Raw genomic sequence first — 18,024 nt, forward strand, 5'->3', positions numbered from 1 at the left:
AGGCCATTGGTGTGTTCACGACACAGGTTACTTTCTTACCTTATTTCTATTTTTATTTTTTAATCTTTCAAAGTCTTGTGTTTAGAGTCAAGCAGACTTCTGAGTAGCCTGGAGTGAGTTCAGCTACAGCCCTAGAGTGACAATGAAAGGGAATGTCTTAATTTTTATTCTCAAAACTGCTTTCCCAAATGCCATTGTCTTCTTTGCATGTGCTGAAATCAGTCGCGGGAATCCTGCTCCCCATTCCCTATTTGATTGTATCTTTTCCCCATACTAAATAGTGGTTTTCTTATGCCTTACTAATTCTTTACCATACCCGCTTGTCCTCTGTCACATAGAATTCACTTTTTCATTTATAATGGTTTTTCTGGAGTTTTGTCATACATATGTTCACATACATAGAAAAATTAAATGTACAAGATTATGGGATAAAGGAAAAGAAAAACTATCTTAGTAAGAGAAGTTATAAATTAGAATGAATAATTTCTAATCACAGTGGGTTATTATAGTAGCATCTTCAAAAGCTTAGGTCACTATCGCCTTGTGTTTTCAGTACTTTTTGGTATAATTCCTGTTCTTCATTCCTTAAACCAGGTGAAGGAGTTTGACTCAATATCACGCTTGGATCAGTGGCTGACCACCATGTTGCTTCGTATCAAGAAGTCTATCCAAGGGGATGGAGAAGGAGATGGAGACCTCAAGTGAAGCGTTGACATCTTTGTGGCATGCAGCTCGTTCTTTTTAGTTTTGTCCTCAGGCAAAACTGTCTTTCTGGGATGCCCATTTACTGACTTAGCTTTGTTGTAAATAAGCCACACAGTTTATGTATTGTTTTAGCTCGCCATGTCTGTGCTACTGTGAGAACGGGAGGCATCTATTCAGTTTGTGGTTATGACAACCAAAGCATATCATGCTTATCCAAGTCCTCGCTTTCTGAGAAGTACTGCCGAATCCTAGTTCTGTTCTTTTGACGTTTTCAAGGCCTGTGTTTAATGTTGCCACGTGTTTTGTGTTTTCTTTTTTCTTGACCTCTGGTAGCAAAGACCATATGCGTTGGTATCTGGATGGACCTTTTGTACAAGTGGCTTCATTTAGGGTCGTTATTAGGGATAAGTTTGTAATTTAGTAGAAAATGTTTGGCTTTCTCTTATAGTTATTTTGATGGTGCTAGCAATGGATTCCTTTGATTTTTATTTTGCTGCATATGTTCACATGTGCATGGCAGACACTGAGAAGAGCCGAGATCTGTTGGCATCACTTGCATCATAAGGGGAAGAGACTTGCCGGCGGGCCCTGTGGCCCCGTGTCTTGTGTGAATGGATGTCAAGGCGGATTTCATTGGGTTTGGATTTTGGTTTGGGTTTTTTGAACTTACACTCACATACAACCTATAAGAAACAGAATATTCCCCTTCCTTAGAGTCCTCACCTTTAGTTATAATGGGAACCCCTTCATATTTGCATAAAAATGACTTAACTGGCATCTCTCTAGTCACACATTTATACACTCCTCACATTGTCTTCTGGGCCCCAGCCATGCCGAGCTTGAGCGGAGCTGGACAGAAGGTTCCAGCTGGAGCTTGGGAGTGTCCATTTGTTGCCGTGGTGTTGGGTGTGTGGCGTCAGCATGGCGGAGGCGTTTACGCTATGCCTGGTTAGAGAAGAACCTCGCCTGCGTCTGAGGGCCCTGGTGCACTTCCTCCTAAGTGGTAAAGTGATCTCACGTGTATGTACAGACTCTGTTGTCCTGTTTGGTTTACGCACGATGTGCGCTCTGTTATTTCAGATTTTGATCCTCCCTGCTGCTACCTTATGTGCTGATACAGTACTGTAGACATGGCCTTGCTTCCTGAGTCTCTTGTGCGTATTCTTATGCTGAGATGATTTGTGCTTGAAGAGCGTGAATTACTAGATGCGTCTCCTGGTTCTAACATGTTTTCATCTTCGGATGGCCCTAGACTAGGGTGGGTGGCTCTTACTGTGCCATAGAGTGGCTGTGCCCTGGCCCAGGGCTGAATGAGGAGAGTTTGGGGACTGATGAGAAAGTCAGATCTTTCAGAAGTGAAAGGAAGTAGCAGGAGGGGCTAGAGAGATGGTTCCTCTTCCGGGGGGGGGGGGGGGGCTCGGTTTGAAACCCGGCCCATGTTGGATGGCTCCAGAGCACCTGTAACTCCAGTTCCCCAAGGAGTTGCAGGTGCCCTCCTCTGCTCTCCACAAGCACATGCGTACAGATAAACACAGGTAAATGAATGTATACATACATGCAGGCATGACACTCAGAGATGTAAAATAATCTTTTTATTATTTTTTTAAAAAGAGAAAAAGGAGATGGTGTTAAAACTGGTTTCATGAGGACAAGTGGAAGGTGTCTGTCAGGCCCCTGGCATGGTGGTAGCAGGGTGTGTATAAGCCCAGAGGCCTCTGCATGTCTGGAGAAGAGGGAATGTGCCCTGGAATCCGATGAGGCGCCCTTCGTCCTCAATGCCTTTTGGTTTCTGAGTGACAGCTGTACCAGAGGCAGATTTTGCAGCGGAGCCTAATCGAGTCTTCTTGACTCCGTTAGAATCTCTGATGTAAAAGTGAGCGGAGAACAGGGGTTATTACGGCTGCAGAGATGCCTCATCTGCTCTTCCAGAAGACCCAGGGTTAAAGTCCCGGCGCTCGGGAGGGGGCTCGCAGCTGTCTGTAACTCCAGTCCCAAGGGATCCACCATCATCTTTTTGCCTTCACTTACACCAAGCATGTATGTGTTGCACAAGCATACAGACAAAACACACACACTTAAAAATGTAAGACTCTGGTTTATAGAAAAGTGCGTTTCTGTTTTCTTCATAGACAGCCTCTGTACTCTGCCCTCATTAATTCAGTCTTCTGGTGTGCCCATTTGAAATGAAACCCACATGGTGTCTTGTAGGACACTTGGGCTTACCTTTCATCGTGATATCTTAACACCTTGGGTTTTTAAAGTAGTGTATTTCTTTGCTGTTTGCTTCAATCAATTGTTTGCTTTTACTGAAGTTAAGTCCTGGAGCATGGACCGTGAATACTTGTAATCCTATAGTATTTAGGAGGTTAATGCAGAAGGGTTTCTGTGAGCTAGAGGCCAGCCTGGGCTACCTAGTGAATTCCAGGCCAGCCGAGGTTACAATGTGAGCCTCTATCTCAAAAATCAAATCAACCAACCAACCAAAAGAAGAAGAAAAAAAAAAAAAAAAGAAAAGAAAGAAAGAAAGAAAGGGGGGGGAAAAAGGCTGAGATAACTCAGTGCTTGGGTTATTTTTGTCCCAGCACTTGGGAGGCCGAGGCAGGAGGAGCATGTTCAGAATAGTCTGAGCTACATGGTAGGAAGACCAAATAAAAACTGTCAAGAACATACCTGGCAGAAGATAAAAGAATGAAGAAAATGTCGTATGCAAGCTTACTTTCTCCAAATGTCCCGTGGACATGGGGCAGTGCATTGTAGGCTTCAGGCTTTCAGTCTCTAGAATATTATGAGCAGAACACAGTGATCCTTTGCTATAGTTCTCATGTCTGTGTGCATCTGGTGATAGTTGATAGTTATGTCAGTCAAAATTTCTTACAGAAAAGCTTTCCTTTTGTGGCAACATTTTGATAGCTTATGTGAATTCCTTTTTTATTTAATGACATAAAACAGTATTTTTGCACAGTTGTAACCATGTGTGGTGGTGTCACTGTAACCAAAGCATCTGCACCAGCCCTTGTGCATTTATTGTCCCTCTGGTATTCTGCACTTAAAATGTCCAAATACAAACCTTTGTGACTGTGGAGGATCTGGCAGCACAGCATGCCCGTGACCTGCCTGCTGCGGTGTGAGCTGTGACCAGTAGCAGGCCCCTGTGAAGTCCTGAGTGGCTCTCAGGCAAGGGAGTACATTATAAAAACCATGTAACAATAAATCTACCTTAGCTGAAAGAATGTTTGTTTTATGTGAACTTGTACAGTAAATAAAGTGGAAATTATCGGTAATATTTTGACTAGTTTTTGCTAGGGAAATTGACTCAGGTCAGAACTGGCCGCCTTCAAGTGGTTCCCATGAGGTTCCCAGCACTGATCTTACTGTGGCGAGGTTCTTTACACTGTGCTCACCTGACATTTCACAAGTTAAGGTTGTGGCTGGGGGCAAGGCTTGGTGATTAAGGGGACGGGCTCCTCTTCTGGAGGACCCTGGTTGAAATCCTAGCATCCATATGGTGGCTCACAACTGTGTAACTCCAGTCCCAGTGTATCCGATGTCTCCTTGGGCACCAGGCATGCATGTAGTACACAGACATACAAACATGCAGTGAAAATTCCCACACATGTAAAAATCTTTAGGAAGTTAAACTGTAATCTCCACACCTGTTTAGGTAATTACCAACAGCAAAAATGCAAAGGTTCTCACTACTTCTTGGCCCACTATTTAAACTACAGAAAACCTTGGTAAAACCAAAGGTTATGGAGCCCTCCGTTGTTTGAACTATGTTGTGAAACAGAATAGTTGGGATGGCAGCAGGTCTCCTGTTCAGTGTCCCTTATCAATGCCCTCAGAGTAGTGTGCTGTCAGAACACACCTGGGACAAACTGACTGAGAGCAGACTTGCTTTCTCACAGCATAACTCTGTTCGGATTAGAAATATGGGAGACACCACAAAGCAGTGATAATTCCAGAGTTTATGTCCTTAAGGGACACCTTCTTCTACTGGGAAGAGACAAAAATGTATATAGCAAAGTGGTCACTGATGCCTGCCATGACTTTGTGTTGCAGAGAAGAGCGGAATGCCCTTATGGTATACATGCCCCAGATCAACATTGGCCACTGCTGAGCAGAGGTCATGCCACTGTGGATTTCAAGAATTTAAGCCACCTGTGGTAACTGCATAAATGTTTATAAACCTGGTTTTAAGTTTCAAGATTTATACTACTAAAGCTAGACTAATTTCAGTTAAGAATCTTTTTCACAAACCCTAAATTATGATGTAAATAAATTTAGAATTGCAGAAATTTTACAAAGCAGACATTTATTAACACATTAAACAATTTTATTTAGAACTTCTAAAGAAACAAATTCAAGACAGTTCTTCCAGTAGGTAACAAAATAATCTATTGTTTAAATTCCTTCTCATCAAGATGACTTTATTCCATAACACAGTACGTCAGCTGGGCAGGTTTGCTCTTCCAATTGAAATGGTCATGTGCCAGTCACTAGGCTTTTGCTTTGTTAGTTTTTGTCTGTAAACAAAACTAGGCTGCCAGGTCACAACCGAATGAAAGAATTCAGCCCTGAACCTTCAAGAGCAAGTGGGAAATACTGCCAGCGCCTAGAACTCCTTTTGATGGCTTCACCAACTCCTTGAAGGTGTCACCACAAAGCGAGCGCTGAGGAAGCACCCTCAGTTTCCACCGTAGTGCCATCTGTCTTCACCCTGAACGTAAGGTGCATTCCCCTTAGAAACCAGTACTAGAAAGCATAAGAACTCTCCCTTTAAGGCGCTCATAAAATTAATACTTAAGGGTCACAGGTGGCAGTGTCCACATACCCAAGGCCCTGCAACCATACATCAGAAATAGCAAATGCCACTAAATGCATTTTTTCATATGAGTTTGTTGAGCAGTAATTAAATTAGCATGAGAAAGCCAAAGGAACATTTGAGACAACATTCCTGCTTCTTTATGATCCACTTGTTAAGGCACAGAAGTTGAGCATGCCAAGGCTTCTGGTCCCCTCTGGATCAGTGGTTCTCAACCTTCGTAATGCTGTGTGACCCTTTGATACCTCATGTTGTGGTAACTCCGACCACAAAGTTATTTTCACTGCTACTTCATAACTATCTTGCTACTGTTATGAATTGTAATTAAATGTCTGTTTTCTGATGCTCTCAGGTGACCCCTGTGAAAAGGCCATTGAGAACCGCTGCTCTAGATTCTTACACACTCCTAAGGAGGTGGAGTGGCAGCAGTTACTAATCTCTGTCACCTTCTGCTTTGGAAATGGGTGCTTTGGGTGCTGTGGACATGGTAGAAACCTGGCAGAGGTTTGCCAGGCTCACTGATCGTGCTGTTTGTGAAAATGCAGTCAGCCAAATGCTCTGACACCTCTGCTTCATTTCTCACACTTCTGCAAAAGAGAAAACTGTTTGCTAGATTCTTTGGTAGGACAGCTTTGACTTAATCTGATTTAGGGACTGAAACTGAACAGCCACATCTCATCCCAGGTTGAACTGTATGACAGACCCCTTACCTGGACACAAGCTGAGGTACTACACTGAAAATGTACCATTCCTTTTCGTGCCTCCAAAAAGAGGTGAGGGAGAAACAAACGGAATCATCTACTTCTTCAATCCCATTCTAGGTTCCCCAGGACAAATCTGATTTGCTTTTATCTCAGTAAGGAAGAAACGGCCAAAAACAAGTGGCCCCACTTGTACTTTAACTTTGTAGAAAAATGCCCTAAAAGGACCAGATGAAGTAAACACACATGGAAATATAAGGCAGGGTGAGACCAGGAGACCACGAAAAGCACCTTCCTAGGTCAGGTCAGTGCTGTGTACTCTGATTAAGACAAGCAGTGGCTTAGACGGCAGGAGAATCAAGCACTCGTGTGACTGACATGTACGGTTACACCAGGGTTGAGTCAGCTATGCTAACTGCCATGTTTGGTGGGTGAAATGTAGTTGAGATCATGCAGATCAGAATGTTAACGGGAAAACGAACAAGTGTGATAGAGACGTGCAAGTTCATGGAAGTTTAGGGAAATCTGCAAGGCCAGTCTTGCCTCCATCCTCGCACAGACAACTTTTTTTCCTTAGCCTCTGCCATCACTTGAAATAGAGCAGTCACACACGCTTCTTGACACACAACGTCAAGTTCTCACTCCATGTTGGTCAGTGAGGGAAGGTGTGCAGGCACTGAGCCTGTCTGTGGCGCCAGCTCACCAAGCTCACTGATGGAAGTGCTGAGCAGAGCATCCTGAGACACCACTGCTTTGCAAGCAGCATCTGTAGAACCGTTCTCCTGCATGGCAGGCACATTGCCTTGGACTTCCAGTAGGTTGTTAAAATGGCTATTTTCACCAAAAGATAGTAATCTGTCTGAAAGTTGGGTTGATGCGTATTCATCATCGGGGTGTTCTGTCTTATGCCCTTCATCATTCTTGAGCGAGCCATCTACAATGACAAGGAAAGACTTCCACGGCGTGTTCTTATCATGTATCTACAAATAAAACAAAACACGAGTCACTGCATGTGTCTCTTAAGTTTCCCAATTTATAGATACTTATTAATAACACATGGATCTTTTAAAAGAACAGGTTCTCCTCAAGGCCAGGCACCATAGCATACAACCACTAAAAAACCCATAATCCTAGCACATAGGAGGCAGAGATGGGAGGGTCACAGGTCCAAGGTCAGCCTGCACTACAGAGCTAGAATGTGTCTCAATCAAAAAGTAAATATTTAAAAAAAAAAAAAAAAAACGAAACAAAAGATCTCCCTGCCTTTTAAATCTTCTTTCTAATGAGTCACCCCTATACTAAATACCAAATATCTGCCTTGTATAGCAGCCACTGCGTGCAAGTGTTTAACAGACTTGGCTATAGGTTTCACTTTATTTGCTGGGTGTCACTGCAGGACGCCCAGGACAGACCTGCTACCACCTCTGACCCGGACTAAAATAATGACAGGTATTCAGGGTTAGCAACCTACAGGCCAGAAGGGCTTTGTTTTCAAGCAGGCTACCCATCACTTACTGAGGTGTGCCTCCGGAGAGTGGACTTGTCAGTAAACGTCCGTCCACACGCATTGCACATGAACGGCTTCTCTCCTGTGTGGATTCGATGATGGCGCTGGAGGGCGTTTATCTGGGTGAACTGCTTCCCACACTGGTCACAACAATAAGGCCTCTCTCCTGAACAAAGAAAGAGAAGGAAACTACTCAATGACATCTTCAGTCCACTTTATTTAACTCTGGATACACATCTGCACACCCAGCATAGTCTGAGCACTCCCCAAAAGGAAAAGTTACATTCCAATGACTCAAGGGCTACCGGCAGAGGCACCGACTGTACTAAAAATAGGTCAGTTCTGTGTGTGCAGCTGACACTGTATCTGAAATACAAACCTCCTATCCATAGTAATAGACTGTCTTAATAACAGACACCACGTGTGTACACATATGTACAGGAACATTCCATTCTTTATCCCTGTGTATATCTGAAAGATGGGGATCCATGCAAACATCCATACTCAAGCTGTCACACCACAGGAAGTTACGTGCCCTTTCAGTAAGCCCCATGCTGCAGACAGACTTCCCCTCTTGCATACTAAAGTGTTCTCACTTTTCATTTTGTCAAAACCAGAAACTGGGCCTACAGGGTGGCTCTGTGAGTAAAGGTGCCTGCCACCAGCCTGAGGATCTGCATTCAGTCTCCAGGCCCCACATGGAACAGGTGAGAACCAACTCCCACCAGCTGTCCTCTGACCTCCACACACGTCAGTGCACCTAGTCACCCATGCACAGACATGCACAAAAGAAGCCAAACTAATTAAAATATATGTCATTAGCCAGGCAGCAGTGACGTAAGCCTTTAGTCCCAGCACTGAGGAGGCAGAGGTAGGTAGATCTCTGAGTTCAAGGTCAGCCTGGTCTACAGAGTTCCAGGACATCCCTGGCTATACAACTCTGTCTTGAAAAATCCCAAATAAACAAACAAATAAATATGATTAATAAATAAATGTAATTAAAAATAAACTACAAACTCAAAAGTATCAAAACTGGGTAGGAAGCTAGACTGATAATCCTAGCACTTGAGATGTAGAGAGAGGAGGGTCCTGGGCCACCCAGCAAGTTCAGGTACTATATGAAAATCTCCCCTCAGAAAAGAAAACAATAGGGTCCACGAATTAACGTAATGTTACAGCATTCACACAGCACGCACAAGGCTATATGTTCAATCAAAAGCCCTGGAGTGGGTAAAAAGGTTTAAAAATAGTATCATTTTAACTTAAAAACTACTTTTAAAATGCTACTATAATAAAGTTTGATCATTTTTTTTCCTCCTAAAGTTTCTGGTTCAGAATGAATTTGAAATGCACCTCACAGGGTCACATCCTTTTTGTTTTTCGAGACAGGGTTTCTTTCTCTGTGTAGCCTTGGCTGTCCTGGACCCACTTTGTAGACCAGGCTAGCCTTGAACTCAGAGATCCGCCTGCCTCTGCCTCCCCAAGTGCTGGGATTACAGGCGTGCACCACTGCACCCAGTTCAGGGTCACATTCTTAATGCTCAAGCTCTCGCTATTTTGAAGGCTTTGGAATCTTTCTGGAACTGGCTACTTCCTAGTGTGCTTGAAGTAGGTTAGTAGAACAGACCCTTAAGATTATAGCAGCCCCTGGTTCCTGCTAGCCCTCTCTGGTTCCTGCTGCCATGGACCTGGACGTGCTCCCCCCCCCCCCCCCCCCAGTGAGAGAATGAACCCTATGAAATACTGAGCCACTGTCAGCACTCCCTGGGAAGTTATCATAGTCACGGTGACACCAAAAAAACATTCTCCAAAAGACTTTCTAATAGACCTAAAACTGTGACCTGCTTTCCTTGCCAGATTGAGGTATGCTGCCATACATACCTGTGTGGACTTTAGCGTGCTGGTAAAGCGAATTCCGCTGGGCAAAGGTCCGAAAACACACTTCACATTTAAAGGGTTTGGATCCAGTGTGGATTCTATTGTGATGTTTTAAGTACTCCTTAGAAGCAAAACTCTTGCCACATGTCTCGCACATAAAAGGCCTTTCACCTACATGAAAAGATGAGACAAAAATACAAACAATAGAGGCATTAAAAACACCCGGAAGAGCTGCTCTTCTCTCTACACCTTTGAAAGCAGCAGCCAACACTTTCTAATTAAACATCAAACATAAACAGCAAACTCTTGCTACTTGATAAAAGTGGCGAATATCCTGGAAAATCCAAATAGCATTCCATCAGACAAGAATCAATGACTACTGTTCTGATTAAATTCAAGAAATTTAGTTATTGCAAATTAAGTAACTTCTAGGCTAGTGACATCAGCCAACTTCAATGGAGTGCAGGGCAATTTCAAAGCCTCACTTTTTGTTGTTTTAAGTTCTTTGTTTATTCTCCCAACTCACTCATCCAGTCAACTGGTGTGCTCCCCAATTTTACAAACATTAAAAATATGGCTTTCATAAAATTGTAATACAGTAATAGTCATGTGCAAAGACCAACTCTAAGTCTATGATACTGCCTCCCCACAGCGTCCTCTGGAGCTCTGCGTTCCAGTAACAAATGGTCCACGCCTCATCTATCTGGACTGTACTTGATCCTTGGGCCTGTGTGAGTGTTTAGAGGTAAAACATGTAAGCAAAGGAAGATCTGGGTAAGTGAGTACAGTGCACTATACAGGCTCCATATCCTGTATTGTTTACATCAAAGGTTTCAACCACAGGAGTGCAATGCTGTACCAGAATAAAGCCACCTTTAACTTTCCCTCTCATGGAAAACTATCACAAATATTTTTAGAAGTAGAGATAAGCTCATATCTAAATATCATTATTTCTCATGTGAGTATTTGCTCCTGGTTACTGTCCAGGTTTTCAACAGTTGGCATAGACCACGCCTAATTGTTCATTCAAGCACAGATGTGCCTATGCAGTTCCAGAGTCCTTCCTCTTCAGGGCCACACCATGAGCTGGGGTATGGATTTCCAGCCTACTGAAGCAGCCCCTGTGGTTGGCCCATCATGCCACTCCTGATTCTGTTATTAAACATAGCAAGAAGAAAGCTGATCACACAGCTTTTCTCAGATTTCAGATAATTTCTTTAGGACTCCTGAAAACAGCCTTAGGGTTACAACAGTAGCAACTGTTTTATACCTCTAGATATCTAAGCCCTGTGTGCCCCATTTTAGTGCCCAGTGTCCCAGGCGGTGGCCATCTGTACAGCAGCACTGCAGACAGCAGGTGCATCTGTAATCTGCTCTTACTAGATGGAAAGGCTGAAACCTGGCCGTAGCCTGCACTCACTGCTGTGGAGGATGCCAACTTCTAATGATGCAACTGCAGTTTTCTCCTATAGCTAGGAAAGACAGTCAATCACAAGAGTGTGGGTATTTACCTGTGTGGCACCTTTTATGATAAATCAGCATGTGGTTCTGAGTGAATCTTGCACCACATTCATCACAGACAAAAGGTCTTTCCCCTGTATGAACTCTGAAAGTACAACATTCAGATGATAACTCAGGGTGTATTTCAAAAGTCACTTTGCAATACAATTCCAAATTCCTCTGTATTGTGCAAAAACCATTTACTCCAAGAGTGCTGGGAAAATGACTAATGGGACAGATCAAGAGTTTACCACAGCCCAGGCAGTGGTGACCCATGCCTTTAATCCTAACACTTGGAAGGCAGAGGGGGTTGAAATATCCCAGCCTGGTCTATAGAGCAAGTTCCAAGATGGCCAGAGATAAACAGAGAGACCCTGACTTATGGCCAAGGTTCACCCCAACACATATGGAGTTTCTGTGTAAGATCCAATGATTGACATCTCCACTTAATTCCACATACCACAACGGAATTTGCCACCGAGAGCTCCTACATCTCTCCTGGGCCTGACTATGCCTTCATGTATTTTAATATTAAAGGGCATCATTTAATATTTGAAAAGCTTCCTCATTTACAATAACCTTAGGAATTACAGTTGGCAAAGTACCATGTGACCAAACATTTTACTGTCACTTCCTAACATGACCAGTCAGTCTGAAGAGAAAATCTGCTCTTAAATTGCTGAGGACCACACAGGAGTATTTCAGCTTCACAACCAGCACGATGCAGCCATCAGCCATGTCTGCTGAGTGCTTCCTGCACAAATACTTTGAACTCAGGTAAACTGAAAGATGACTACCACCATGTTCTCTCCCCAGTCTTAGAGGGCAAAGGTAGAATACAGTAGAAAATGCAACTGCTTGTCTGGAATGACAACATATATACCAAAAAATGACAACATGACACATGCCTTGGATGCCAGCACTTGGGAGGCAGAGGCAGAGACAGGCACATCTCGGGAAATGCAAAGCAAGCACAGCCTATGCTGCCAAAGACCAACAGGGACCACACAGTGAGACACTGCCTGAAACAGTGATTCTCAGCCTTCCTAATGCTGCGGCCCTTTAATGCAGTTCCACATGTTGTGGTGCCCAACCCTTAGTTTTGCTGCTACTTCATAAGTGTAATTTTGCTACTGCTATGAAGTATAATGTGACTATCTGATAAGCAAGATATTCGACATGTGACCCCTGTGAAAGGGTCATTCAACCCCCAAAATGGTCCCAACTCACAGGTTGAAAACTGTGTGGTGGCACACGCCTCCAATCCCAGCACTCAGGAGGCAGAGGCAGGTGGAGCTCTGTGAGGCCAGCCTGGTCTATAAAGTGAGTTCCAGGACAGCCAAATTACACAGAGAAACCCTGACTTGAAAGAAAGAAAGAAAGAAAGAAAGAAAGAAAGAAAGAGAGAAAAGTTGCTACCCTCTTACAGTCTAAAAACAATTAGAAAGCATCATGCAGAGGCTGGAGGGATGGCTCGGTGGTTAAGAGCACTTGCTGCTCTTGCAGAGGACCAGCCTTTGGCTCCCAGCATCCCTAAGTGGCTCACAACCATTGGTTACTTCAGTTCCAGGGTATCTGACATTTACCTTCTGACATTTTAGGGCACCTGGCACGGTAAACATACATACATTCAGGCAAAACATCATATACAAATAAATAAATAAATAAATAAATACATCTTTAAAAAGCATAGCAACTGTTGCCTGATTCTTAGATTCTAATTCTTAGAGCAGCCAGTGAATGGCACTTCCAAGCCCGAGAACTAAGACCACAGGGAAGAGTCCTGCAGCACCACACACCACCTCACACAACTTCAATACAACTGAGGCAGGAAAAAGCCCAGCCTGCTCAAGTACAGAGTACCTTGAGACCTCAGGCCACCCAGAGGCCAGGCACACAGCACCCAGAGTTCTGGATGGCTCTGCCGTGCACTGGCCTCTATACAGGGGAGGCGGGGCCAACAGGTCTCTGAGAAGTTGAAGAGCCATTTCCCTGACTTCCACCTTCAAAGAAGATTCAAAATTGCCTCAGTTTCCCAAGTCCTCGAAGGTACCAGTGGGGAAATAAAGAGCTATAGACACAGACATGTTGGTCCAAGTCCTAAAGCCACCTCCAACTGCCCAGTGCACGCCAGCACTGGGAATCCACGTCTCTGCATGCAGGCTAGCCCTGCTCCACATAGCAACCTTCCCAGGCAGCCGCACCTCATGTGGGTCTTGAGTGCTGAGGGCTGTGAGAACTTGGCATCACACTTGGTGCAGCCGTAGGGCTTGTCGCCTGTGTGTGTGCGCTCGTGCAGCCTCAGGGCAGTCTTAGAGCTCAGGCCCTTGCCACACTGGTCACAGTGGTGCCGCTCGCCGCCGCCCTCGTGCACCTGCAGCACATGCCGTTTCACGTCCTTCTTGCGCTTGAACTTTTTGGCACACATTTCACACGGGAAGTGGCGCTCACTGCTGTGCACATGGCGCTGGTGGCTCTTCAGGTTGCAGCGGTTGGCAAAGGTCTGGCCACAGGTGTCACAGCGGTACACCACCTCAGTGGCCACACCATGGTGGTACCTGACATGTTTCAAGAAGCTCTTCTCATACAGGAAGGCCTTCTCACAGACTGTGCACTGGAAGTTGTTCTTCTTCTTCTCCTCCCCATCCTTCCCTTCCTCCTCCTCCTTCTCTCCTTCCTCTTTCTGCAGGCCTTCCTCCTCCTGTTCCACACCAGCAGGGCAAGCCGCACTTTTAGGAGCTGGATCAGTCTCCATCCTCTCATTGTCCGGGCTTGGGTCCTGGGCACACTCTGCGGCTTCCTCAGCACTTTTCTGCTGTTCTCGGAGCCTTCTTGTATACTTCTTTTTAGGGATTTCCACAAACACCTTTTTTCCAGCCAGCCTCCCACTGGCTCTTCTGAGTTTAGTGTAGGGAGGCTTAGCCACGTCCTTCTTCTTGTCCAGTTTGTCCTTGCACTTCTTGGACGGCATTTCTGGTGAAAGGCTATTGCCAAGTCTCTCTATTGGGCAGTCAAAGGAATCCACAAGGCCATTGGCGTGAGCATCCTCCCCCGGTACGCTTGCTTTGGAGCTGGGGGTCACACTCTCCTGAGGGCCACTGCTGGCCTCCACCTCCTGAGACTCAGAGAAATTCTGCAATTCCAAAAGGACAGACTCCAGCATCTGCTTCTTCAGCTGAAAGCACGTCTCAGACAGGTCCAAACACTTGAGCTTGTCAGCCACTTCCAGCATGCGCTGCACACGGTCTTCTTCCACCTGCACCCTGGCGGTGTAGACAAACTCCAAAAACGAAGCAAAGTCAACAACCTGAACTTCTTTTAAGTAGACATTAGTCCTGGTGCCGTCTGTGCTGTTCTCGTTCAGGAACACCTCCTTAAAAAATTTGCTGGTTGCTGCCAGCACTGCTTTATGGGCCATGAAGTCTTCACGGACACCTTGGTACTCTACGCTGACTGTGACGTCACACAGGTGGCCCAGAAGCTGGAGCTCATGCATCTCGTGCAGAAGGTTCAATGGTGAAGATTTGGATTCCAGCAAAACGGTGCCGCTTTCCATCTTCCTTCTATAAACAGCTTTAGAACGAAAACAGGAATTAATTAACTCGTGCATTAAGAATCTCCGAAGAAAAAGGACTTGAAATTATGAGGGCTACATTAGTTCTTGAGAAGGTAAGTAGTAACTAAAAGGCCAACTTTTCGCATTGAAAGATTCAAATCACAGCTGGATGTGGTAGCACGCATCTATAACCCCAACACTGCCAGGTATAAACCCAGCATTTAGAAGGTAGAGACAGGAAGATCTCAGCCACATGGCAACTTTGAGGCCAGCATGAATTATAGGGGATCCTATCTCAAAACAACAAAAGCAAACCAGGAAACAAAACAAGAAGACAGGGAGGGAGAGATGGCTCAGCAGTTTAGACAACATACTGCTCTTGCAGAGGACCCAAGCTTAATTCCCAGCACCCGCACTGGGTGACTCACTGTCTCTAACTACAGTTCCAGGGAGTCTGACTTCTCAGACACTGTACTCACATGCACATACCCTAACGAAGGCACATGTACATTATTAAAAACAAAATGAATCTAAAAACAAAACAAAACAAAAAACCACACATAGATACACAGAGTCAAATTCCAGTTCATTTCTTAGCAGTTTCAAAAGTTCCAGAAAGGCTTTTGGGAGAAATACTCTCATGAAAACAATACTGGCAAGACTTCCCAGTGATAAGCACAAATTATTAGTTTACCTTTAGTGAAACTCATTATTAAGGCAATAATTTGCTTATCAAGGTCATTTCCTAATCTACTCAAAGACATTCTAAAGATAGAGGGAATTTTATGTCTAGGTTTTTTGTTTTTTGTTTTTGTTTGGTTTTTTATCTTTGTTTTTTTGTTTTGTTTGTTTTTTTTTTCAAGCAAGAAAAGTCATTTGATAATCACTTCTACCTCTGAAAACAGTGAGTGCTTCCTGGAAAAATAGTTCAAAACCTCATCCTCATTTGCAATATCCTTAAACACCTGGTAAATGGTGTTACTCTCCTGAAATAATTCAAGTCCCAGAGCTTTTACAAACTGTGTTACCTTGAGCAGGTTAGAGCCTCTCTGAACAATCACGGTCTCCTCTTGGAAGGCCCAGTTAGCCTGAGGCTTTACAAAGAGCATGATAACAAACACTTCCAGCTGGCCTGACATTTGCTGGTTCATGGTGGACTTCCTAGTAAGATAGTTGGTTAACTGGCCAACGGGAGTCTTGAACCTGTGCCTCAAGGCCTTGTCTAGGTTCAATTAAAGTTTTTCAACACATTCCTCACCCCAAAATGACGAAATTTAAGATATTTCCTCTGCAGTTGCCATATCCCCCAAGATTCCTCTCCCAGACTCTTAAAATGCTAGCCCAACTTCCTGTCTTCTGCTCTGTGGACTCTCCTCAGAGTCAGTCCTCTGTCACTGAATCTACTTCCCTTTCCAGGCTCGCTTTGTTCCCGAGTCTCCGCCATCTAGAGCATTCCTGGATCTCCTGCACCAGACCCTGGATATCACCTTTAATTCCACGTGTCTATCAGGACTTGCCACTGCCTCTCTGTTTCATTCCAGACATCACTACCCACAATCCCCAGTATCAAACACAAGCAAGACTCTCCCAGGGAGTACAACCCCAAATTCAGCCAGCACCTGTGGAATGTCGAGCCGACCGGACTGAAGGGGGCTCTACAGGAAACACGACATACCTACTGAAGAAGCTTCAAGAAAGGAAATACTAGAGTGAGAGCGATGAGGCAGTCCTGCAGAGCCAAAGCTCCTCAGAGTCCGCATCCCAGCCTGAGGACAAAGGCCGCAGGCCCCTCACTACCTGAACCATAGGGCCAGCCCGACTTCCTTCTCTCGCCCTGGCCCCTCAAGGTAACTCCAAGTCCTAACAGGAGACCTGACAGCGATGTCATCATCAACCATGAAGGCCCTGAGCAGGATTCCCCGTTTACCTACAATTAGGGGGAGGTGGGGGGTAAGACACCGGTCAAAGCAAGCGGCTATTTGCGGCCTGGTGACAGCTGTGTTCCACAATCATTGGCATTTGGCCGCTTCTGGGTATGCTGAGCAGCCTCACCAAGGTCGCTAACGAGACGAGGGGTCCAGACTCCCAGGCCAGGCCTCCAGGAGCCGGTGCTCTCCGCAGCCTACCCACCATAGAGGGAGCCTGGTTCTCACTCAGGGAATAAAGCCCGGGTGGCTATGCCTCCCTGACTGCACCACCTCCGTCCCTACCTTGGCCACCCCGAGTCCCGGACCACCCAGGATCCTCCTAAGCCGCGGGAGAACGAACTCTTTCGGCCAGGGTCCAATCCCCTCCTCCGGCCTCTAGAGCCGAAAGGGTCCTCGGCCTGGGTCCTCCCCTACCCCCAGCCCTGTGCCTACAACCCCGCTCCCTCCCAGGGGCAGCAGGCAGAGGACAGCCTGGAAGCCACACCAGGAAGGCAGCACACTCACCTCCTAGCCAGTGCCTCTGCGGGACCCGTAGCCTAGTCCAGGCCCGCAGGAACAGCTGGCCGCAGAGTCCGCTGATTGGTCGCCACGAGCGCGCCCCGCCCCCTGACGGGCCCCGCCCCCCCACGGGCGAGGACTGGGGTGCGCGCTCACGTCCAGCTGCAGAGGCGGTTCCGGCCGTTGCGTTCAGTGGTTTCACGTGAGCTTGGGCAGGGCAGTTCCGGGATCTGTCACCGGCGTCTAGCCGGGCACGCGCCTGCGCAGAAGACAGTAATGGTGGGAGGCGGAGCCCGCTGGCGGAGTTGGGACAAACGTCCTACCAGGCTGCTTCCTTCTAGTCCTCAACTTGTCGTTGGGGCGCCGGAAGTAGATTATCCAGGCTCTCCTGGGTACCACAGTAAGACTGTGGCCGTGCTCGCTGTGGCAGAGTGGGAAGGCTGGCACAGCCTCGTTTTCTTTGAATTCTTCTGCTCTAAATCTCATCCTTGATCTTGACTAAAACCTGGTTATTGAAAATCCTGCCTTAGACTTCCAGTTCCCAGTAAATGTTGATCATATTTCCACCCGCTGCTAATACCTTAGGAGGTGATGGCTGATGGCCTCCCTAATGCCACCAGCAAGCAAGACCTCATCTTGCCTAGAACAGAAGTCTCTGGCCAGGCTCTCCTTTCGTTGAGCATTTAGTTTAACAAGCTAGGGAGTTCTCTCTTTGAAATGTACTTAAATCCTCTAGAACACCCAGTTTTTTCTCTAGACTGTGCAAATGCTTTGCTTAGTATAAACTAGCTCCTGCAGCAAAGAGGCAATCTAATCCTTTGAATTAAGCCAATTACCTGAGATAAAAATTCGCTTCGTAAAGCCGGGCGTGGTGGCGCATGCCTTTAATCCCAGCACTCATGGAGGCAGAGGCAGGCGGATCTTTATGA

At 45.7% G+C, this 18,024-nt stretch overlaps 2 protein-coding genes across 6 annotated transcripts in view; one reads left to right on the forward strand and one right to left on the reverse strand.

The window, feature by feature from the left end:
- The window catches only part of NAPB (NSF attachment protein beta), a 48,419-nt gene extending 44,433 nt beyond the window's left edge, over positions 1-3,986 (forward strand). Inside the window, exon 11 of the mRNA XM_084776533.1 lies at positions 595-3,986. Coding sequence (XP_084632659.1) covers positions 595-705 — 111 coding nt within the window. The 3' untranslated portion in view covers positions 706-3,986. The remainder of the gene's footprint in view (positions 1-594) is intronic.
- Positions 3,987-5,016: 1,030 nt separating this feature from the next.
- GZF1 (GDNF inducible zinc finger protein 1) lies at positions 5,017-17,092 on the reverse strand. 5 transcript variants are annotated; one of them, XM_084776528.1, is made up of 7 exons: positions 16,467-16,601; positions 16,289-16,356; positions 13,318-14,686; positions 11,125-11,219; positions 9,617-9,784; positions 7,744-7,901; positions 5,017-7,208 (listed from the first exon to the last, which is right to left on the reverse strand). In XM_084776528.1, exons 1-7 carry the CDS (start codon positions 16,565-16,567, stop codon positions 6,867-6,869), a joined length of 2,301 nt encoding a protein of 766 aa, XP_084632654.1. In that variant the 5' UTR covers positions 16,568-16,601; the 3' UTR covers positions 5,017-6,866. The 5 variants fall into 5 exon arrangements, with proteins under 5 accessions (XP_084632654.1, XP_084632657.1, XP_084632656.1 ...); XM_084776531.1 differs by lacking the exons at positions 16,289-16,356; positions 16,467-16,601 and adding an exon at positions 16,880-17,092; XM_084776530.1 differs by lacking the exon at positions 16,289-16,356 and having other exon boundaries at positions 16,601-17,092.
- Between the last annotated feature and the right edge of the window lie 932 nt (positions 17,093-18,024).

This window comes from Acomys minous (genome assembly GCF_964271855.1).
Source record: "Acomys minous genome assembly, chromosome: 3".
Taxonomy (NCBI): Eukaryota; Metazoa; Chordata; class Mammalia; order Rodentia; family Muridae; genus Acomys; species Acomys minous.